The sequence below is a fragment of the Natator depressus genome, chromosome 7 (genome assembly GCF_965152275.1).
Source record: "Natator depressus isolate rNatDep1 chromosome 7, rNatDep2.hap1, whole genome shotgun sequence".
NCBI lineage: Eukaryota > Metazoa > Chordata > Testudines > Cheloniidae > Natator > Natator depressus.
This window is the reverse complement of record NC_134240.1, coordinates 120270091-120278463: the sequence shown is the minus strand read 5'-3', so window position 1 is coordinate 120278463 and position 8373 is coordinate 120270091. Positions and strand designations below refer to the sequence as shown.

The window sequence follows — 8373 nt, the reverse complement described above, 5'->3', positions numbered from 1 at the left end:
AGCCAGGGAGCGACAGCCCGGGCTGCGGGGCGCATGCGCGGAGAGGGAGCGCAGGGCAGCTTGGGCGCTGTGCGCTTTATGAGCGCTGCATGCTGGGAACTGTAGTCTGTATGGGAGGGGAGCCCCGGGGCTTCTTAGGAATTGTAGTCTGTGGGCGGGTTCTGACGTGGGGGGCGGGGTCTGTTTTGCCAGATACAGGCTGTAGTGTAGACATGGCTTTATGTTCACCAGGATAAGTGACCAGAGAGACTTAGGCCTCGTCTACACTACCCCTTATGTAGGCAAAACTAAGAGCTTCTCCTGCCGACACAGTGCTGTCCACACCGGTGCTTTTGGCGATGAAACTTTTGCCAGTCGGGGTGTGTTTTCTTCACACCCTGATGACAAAAGTTTTGCTGACAAAAGTGCCAGTGTGGACGTAGCCTTAGTCAGGGCTTGATAGGATCATTTTCTAATCTCTTAGCAACTGTTTTTATTTGCTAATAATTACAGCGGTTGATTAATGGCAGTTAACTCACATGATTAACTCAAAAAAATTAACTGCTTGGAGAGCAGCAGTTGCAGGCCAGAAGCCCAGCTCTGAAGGCAGAGCCACCTCCAGCAGCAGTGCAGAAGTAAGGATGGCCTGGTCTGGTATTGTCACCCTTACTTCTGCACTGCTGCGGGCAGAGCGCTGTCTTCAGAGCTGGGCGGCCGAAAAGTGATGGCTGTTGGCCCGGCACCCAGCTCTGAAGGCAGTGCAGAAGGGTGGCAACACTGCAACTCCCCCTAAAATAACCTGGTGACCCTCCCCATCCCCCGCAACTCCCTTTTGGGTCAGGACCCCAGTTTTGGAAACCCTGGTCTCCCCTGTGAAATCTGTGTCGTGTAGGGTAAAAGCACACAAAAGACCAGATTTCAGAGTCCGTGATGCGTTTTTCATGGCCATGAATTTGGTAGAGCCCTACTTTTGGGACCATTCACAGTGTATAAACTTAAGCACATGCACAAGACTTTGCAGGATCGGGGCCCTGGTTCCAATTTCTAGTGTAGACCGGTCCTTCACTGTGTGTTGTATGCAGGCAAAAGTCTTGGTTAGACTGTCGATAAATCACGGTTTAAAATGTGTCTGATTTAATTATACAAAGGAAAAAGAGGAGCAATGTAATTAAAGGTGGGAAATTCTAAAACAACAAAAACCATAAAGGTTGCTAAGTGACAATAAGATTCCTGGGTTCTGTTCCCAATCTTGAACACCTACAACCTGTTTGTATTTGCTCGGCATAAGAGCGAGACATGGGAGAAGTTGGGGGTGCAGGCAGGGGTTTAAGAAAAAATCCTCTGCTGCCGAGGCTGCTGGTGTTCTAATACTATCCACCCTGACTGAGCTGTTCTTAGAATCACAGAAGATCAGGGTTGGAAGGGACCTCAGGTGGTCATCTAGTCCCACTCCCTGCTCAAAGCAGGTTCAAGCCTAACTAAATCATCCCAGCCAGGGCTTTGTCAAGCCGGGCCTTAAAAACCTCTAAGGATGGAGATTCCAAATCAATCCAAATCCTCCCTAGGGAACCCAGTCCAGTGCTTCACCACCCTCCTAGTGAAATAGTGTTTCCTAATATCCAACCTAGACCTCCCCCACTGCAACTTGAGACCATTGTTTCTTCTTCTGTTATCTGTCACCACTGAGAACAGCCGGTTTCAGAGTAACAGCCGTGTTAGTCTGTATTCGCAAAAAGGAGTACTTGTGGCACCTTAGAGACTAACCAATTTATTTGAGCATAAGCTTTCGTGAGCTACATCCTATGAAGTGAGCTGTAGCTCACGAAAGCTTATGCTCAAATAAATTGGTTAGTCTCTAAGGTGCCACAAGTACTCCTTTTCTTTTTGAGAACAGCCCGAGCTCCATCCCCTTTGGAACCCCCCTTCAGGTAGTTGAAGACTGCTATCAAATCCCCCCCTCACTCTTCTCTTCTGCAGACTAAATAACCTCAGTTCCCTCAGCCTCTCCTTGTAAGTCATGTGCCCCAGCCCCCTAATAATTTTCATTGCCTTCCACTGGACTCTCCCTAATTTGTCCACATCCCTTCTGTAGTGGGGAGACCAAAACTGGACGGAATATGCCAGATGTGGCCTCACCAGTGCTGAATAGAGGGGAATAATCACTTCCCTCAATCTGCTGGCAATGCTTCTACTAATACAGCCCCATATGCTGTTAGCCTTCTTGGCAACAAGGGCACACTGCTGACTCATATCCAGCTTCTCATCCACTGTAATCCCCAGGTCCTTTTCTGCAGAACTGCTGCTTAGCCAGTCAGTCCCCAGCCTGTAGCGGTGCATGGGATTTTTCCTTCCTAAGTGCAGGACTTTGCCCTTGTCCTTGTTGAACCTCATCAGATTCCTTTTGGCACAATACTCCAATTTGTCTAGGTCACTCTGGACCTATCCATATCTTCCAACGTATCTACCTCTCCCCCCAGCTTAGTGTCATCTGCGAACTTGCTGAGGGTGCAATTCATCCCATCATCCAGATCATTAATAAAGATATTGAACAAAACCGGCCCCAGGACCCACCCCTGGGGCACTCTGCTTGATACCTGCTGCCAACTAGACATCGAGCTGTTGATCACTACCCCTTGAGCCCAACAAGCTAGCCAGCTTTCTATCCACTTTATAGTCCATTCATCCAATACATACTTCTTTAACTTGCTGGCAAGAATACTGTGGGGGACCGTATCAAAAGCTTTGCTAAAGTCAAGATATATCACATCCACCACTTTCCCCATATCCACAGAGCCAGTTATCTCATCATAGATAGGTTGGTCAGGCATAACTTGCCCTTGGTGAATCCATGATGACTGTTCCTGATCACCTTCCTCTCCTCCAAGTGCTTCAAATTCCTTGAGGACCTGCTCCATGATTTTGCTGGGGACTAAAGTGAGTCTGACTGGTCTGTAGTTCCCTGGGTTCTCTTTCTTCCCTTTTTAAAATATGGGCACTATATTTGCCTTTTTCCATTCATCCGGGACCTCCTCCAATCACCATGAATTTTTAAAGATAATGGCCAATGCCTCTGCAATCACATCAGCTAACTCCCTCAGCACCCTTGGATGCATTAGATCTGGACCCATGGACTTGTGCATGTCCAGCTTTTCTAAATAGACCTTAACCTGTTCTTTCACCATTGAGGGCCGCTCACCTCCTCCGCAAACTGTGCTGCCTAGTGCAGCAGTCTGGGAGTCTTCAACTTCTCTGAGGGGCAATAATCTCTATGGATGTGTCAATTAGCAAGTGAGTTCTGACAGCAGGGAGGGAGGTTCTCAGAGAGACCCTGCCTCAGGTCATCTATGGCAAGAGTTACCAACTTGTTACACACTGGGCAGTGTTCCAGAAGCAGTTTGTAACTGCCCTCAACTTTAATACAGAGATGCAGCCTCTGATATCAGAATGCAATGGGACCCCAAGAGGGGAGGAGGGGAGCTATTTGGGCCCTTTGGGAAAAGAATGGGGTTCTATGAGGGAGAATAGGGGAGGAGGAGGATGTGTAGGATGCCATGTAGCTTCACTTAGGACCCTTGGGCTATGGGTAGCAGAGATGAAACTTTTGCCTATGCTACTCTGTAGCAGACACCCAGATTAACACCTGATCAGGGATCAGAGGGTATCTTCCTCCCACTCTGAATGTCCATGGCAAAAGAAGAGGGTGTGTGTCACAAACTGCCCAGCTGCAGCTAGTGTAGGCCACCATGTGGGATTAGGGGGAAGAATGGGCCACCACTGAAAACCATGAGTTGGTCTCCCATAGCCTTAATACAGCCTCTTAGTTGTGCTCGGAGTCTAGTAGGCACCAGTATTGCCTAGAACCTCACTAGCCTCCCAGGGGCCCTATTACCAGCCTTAGGGCGTTTTCCAATCTTAGGGTCCATTCCTCTTCCCAAATGGTCCCTATAGCTTCCCCCCTCCTCTACTCACATTCTTCCCCTCCTTCCTAATCACCCCCATAGGGCACTCACACCTCTCCTCCTCCTCTATAGGGCCCCAGTGTCCCCTCCACAGGGTCCTCATGGCTCCTATTCTGCCCTATAGGGCCCCCATTCTCCTCCCCCCATAGGACCTTCATAACTTCTCTCCTCCACTATTCGTCTCCATAGGACCCCCATCACTCCCCTCCTCAGCCACAGGGCCCCTAGAGCGGCCCCTATAGCTCCCACCTCCCCACAAGGCCCCATAGTTCCCCACCTCCCCTTGTTTGCCCCATAGCCCCGCCTCCCCTAGAGGGCCTCGCTCTCCCGCTCCCGCTGCTGCAGCCGCAGGCCGCCGCCGCTAGGGGTCGCGCACGCGCCTCCCTCCGCCGCAGCAGCGGGTGGGGCCGGGCTGGGCCAGGAGGCCTGGCCTCCGGCGCTGCGATTGGCGGAGCCGCCCGCCAGTCAACGCGCGGAGGACGGGGCCCGCCTGGAAGCCGCCTCCTCCTCGGGAGTCGCCGGTGGACGGAGCTGCCTGGGCCGGGCGTGTGGCGAGCCGGAGCCGGGAGCAGCCGCCTGGGCCGGTCCCCACCCCCGTATCCCCGAGCGCGGCGCAGGGCCCTCCCCGCCCGTCCCGCTCGGAGCGGCGGCCCCATGGAGGGCGCGCGGCCTGGTGGGGCCCCCCCGGGGGCCGGGGCCGGCTCCTTCCCCCCGCTCTTCCCCCCGGGGCTGCACGGCATCTACGGCGAGTGCCGCCGCCTCTATCCCGAGCAGCCCAACCCGCTGCAGGTCACCGCCATCCTCAAGTACTGGTGAGAGCCGGGGGGGTCCTGAGCGCGGGGGGGGGCTCCCTGAGCGCGGGGGCGGGGTCCTGCGCGGGGGGGGGCTCCCTGAGCGTGGGGGGAACGTCCTGGTTGGGGGGCTGGGATGGGGGAGGATCTTGAGTGGGGGGGCTGGGCTCCCTGAAGGGGGGATCCTGGTTGGGGGGCTGGGACGGGGGAGATCCTGTGGGGGTGGGTGGGATGGAGGGGCCCTGGGTGAGTGGGGGGCCTGGGCCATCGAGGGGCCTTGAATGGGGGGCTCCCTGAGGGGGAAAGGGAGATGTTCGGCCGGGGGAGGCTCCCTGAGTGGGGAGAGTTGGCTGGGTCTGTGAGAGAGGATGCGGGGGTGGGTCGTGGGGGGGGGTGTGCATTGTTCTGAGGGGAGTTAATTTTGTGATCCACTCTTGCTCTTCATTTTAATCTGCTCTCACTTGGCATCAAGGAGAGCCAGCCCCAGGCACTCTCTCCTTACAGCGTGTATGGTAACACCCATTGTTTCACGTTCTCTATGTATATAAATCTCCCCACTGCATGCATCCGATGAAGTGAGCTGTAGCTCATGAAAGTTTATGCTCAAATAAATTGGTTAGTCTGTAAGGTGTCACAAGTCCTCCTTTTCTTTTTGCAAATACAGACTAACACAGCTGCTACTCTGAAACCTGTCCCCTCTCTGTGGACAGCTGGAGGTCCACAGACCCTATTTTGGAGCTCTGTAGTGGATCATCCTGGCCAGTGCAGGCTTAGGATTTTTCCCTACAGAATTTTTTCTGGTGCTTTGCAGCGAGCCTTAACTAAACTTTTTCATTCTGGCATTTTTCCCTTTAATTTTGTCAGGGCTGCTTCTGGGTAGGCAGAAATAGAAAAGCGGTTCTTCCTGTACCCATCTCTGACCAAACCAGGAAGTAACTGGTATCCTAGCAAAGATGCATTGCTCTTGTTAGAATCCAGACTAGTGCTTTTTGGAGGAGAGAGTCTGATTCTCTTAGGTTTATTGGCTGCTAATCCAAATCTGGGATGTAGATCTAAAATAAACTGTTGCTGAATATCTGAGGAAGCTTGGAATAAAAATGGTTGGTTGGTTTTTTTTCTTTTCAGTCTGAGTGCAGGCTAACACTTTCCAAGTTTGGTACCTAACTAAGTGGGCAGATCCGGTCGCCACAGTTACAGCAGTATAGATTTAGATGCCTTCCTTTAAGTGTTCAAGTGCAACAAGAATTTCCAGTCTTTTCTGTTTAGGAGTCAGCGTTTCTCTTCTGTTATGCCAATGTCAACTGGAATGACACAAGATTTGTGTGAGACAAAGGTAGATTTTGGTTTGTGGTGGTGATGATGATGAAGCCCTCTTTGGTTTTTAGGAATAAATAGCACTGAACGTTTCCCAAGGTGCTGATTGGTTGAGATCTGTGTGCACTCACCTCCTAGATCCAGGGAAAGGAGCTAGTGGCAGGGATGATACTGTTGCTTTTCTGTTGTCAGATCTGAGGCCTTGGCTCTAACATTTATCACCATTGTTACTCGGTAAGGTGCCACAAGTGCTCCTTTTCTTCTTACCAGTGCAGTGTAATCGGTGGTCATCATAACAATGGGAGTTCCTCTAGCACCAACAGAGCACCGGTGGTGCAATGTATACACACCAGAGTTGCCTCCCAGAGGAGATTTTAGCACAAGGGCTAGTGTAGACATAATATAATGAAGGGGAGATGTGACTTGTCTTTCGGAGTCTTTAAACATTTGTGAAAACTTTGCTGAATTCACTTCTGTTGTTCACTCATGCCTATGTTGTCTTCTACCCTCATCCCTCTGGGCTGCAAGCTAGATCAGTGATAGTCAGACTGAGGCTCATGAGCGGCAAGTGGCTCTTTAATGTGCACATGACATTAAAACACTGTGTGATTTAATTATTAAGCAGCCTAAAATATTAATAAATCAGGATGCTTTTGCTATGTTAACCAATTGTAGTTGATAAAATATTATTTGGTCAGTTTTTCTGTGAGAATAATTTTCATTTACTATATAAAAATAAGATTTAATAGTAAATGGAACAATGAATTCACAGTACTGTGGTTCTTTTGGGTAATGTTGATCACTAACTTAGCTCCTGAACCACTGAGGTCTGAGTATCACTGTTTTCGATTAAAAGAGGAAATAGCTCAGTGCCTCAGGAATAATATTGCAAAGCTAATCAGTTTTTAATTATACCTAATCAGTCTCTTTAAAAAAAAAAAAGTTACGATTTTTGAACGGTATTGCAGTGTTTAAAGAGTTTTCTGGCTTGCAAGGGAAGTATCTATGTAAACATGCAGCAAAACCAAGTGACATGCATACCTCCTTGAGGGGAAAAAACTGAGGGATGAAAAATACTTCATGCAACAGGCGTGTCCTTTTAACCTGTTTCATTTGTGTATTTTTGGGAATTAATTCAGATAGCTTTTGGAAGCACTCCTGTGCCTATGTGAGTGGAAATTTCTTCTATGTAATCTTCAGATGATTACTCTTATTAAGAGAAGTGGTTAAATACTTCTGAAGTAAAATGCCTCCAGGACATAAAATTGAAAGCAATAGAGCAGCATTGTTAGTTGTGTTCCTTGCTTTAATAGAAAAGTGCTCGAAGTTTGTAGAATCGAGGGTGACTGTTTCATCTTCACTCTTTCACCAGTCTGTTTCCTGCCATATTTTATAGTTTCAAGGCATTTTTCTAGTAGTGCTATATTACCTGGTAGTTCCTTTTCTAATGGCTGTATCATGTTACCTCCTTTCACTAATCATCTCTTAGGAGGCTCTAGCTCAGTGGTTCTCAACGGCCACTAGCGGGCCACTTGCAGCCCAATCATCACAGAGCTGCGGCCTACTTGACATCCTCAGGTCCATATAGGTGGTATTGGAAGTGGCCCACGTAACACATTGGGGCCTACAACGGTAAATAAGTTGAGAACCAATGTTCTAGCTGAATACTTGGTCAGGTCTTTCTCCATGACAGAAGCCCAGGAAGTTTTAACATTGGTCAACAGGGAATTCTTCATGGAAGTACAGTTTCTCCCTCAGGCTAACCTTACTGCTCACATCCCCTATCCAACTGAACGTGGTGTAACACATTTATTTCCCATGCTAGCACTTTAACTTTATGCAGTTCTAATTTTCCAAAAAAAGTCTAAACGCTTCCATTTATCACAACTTTGTGTCTGAACCTTTACACAGAAAAATGAAGATTACAGTACAATTGCAAAGTGTGCATTATAGCAAACTCCTGCAGAGGACAGTATATGAAGAGGTATTTGGAAGGCCAAAAGTAATGACGATTCAGATATTTGTGCAATATATGGATTGTTCTGGTGGATTGTTTGTATAGCATGAAGAGTGTACTTAAGTGTCTTACAGACAAGCCTCTGCCCTGATGAAATTACAATCTAGGGCCCTGATATGCCTGTGAGCAACAAACTATAGGATTGGGGCCTGACCAGACAACATACAAAGGGATGGGGGCTAGCGTGTAATAAGAGGTATGATTGTATGCAGCTGTTTTAGTTCCATGGCTTTTTTGTTTGGCTCTTGTTACATTTGTTTTGTATTTTTGTTTTGACCAGAAAGCAGGTCAGACAGGAAACGGTTAAACAGCT

General features: G+C 48.9%; 1 protein-coding gene across 2 annotated transcripts in view; it reads left to right on the top strand.

Annotated features, from left to right (window-relative positions):
* Positions 1 to 4592: 4592 nt before the first annotated feature.
* SUFU (SUFU negative regulator of hedgehog signaling) overlaps positions 4593 to 8373 on the top strand; it is a 118089-nt gene continuing 114308 nt past the window's right edge. For both annotated transcript variants that reach the window (XM_074959462.1, XM_074959461.1), the window contains exon 1: positions 4593 to 4750. In XM_074959462.1, coding sequence (XP_074815563.1) covers positions 4593 to 4750 — 158 coding nt within the window. The remainder of the gene's footprint in view (positions 4751 to 8373) is intronic.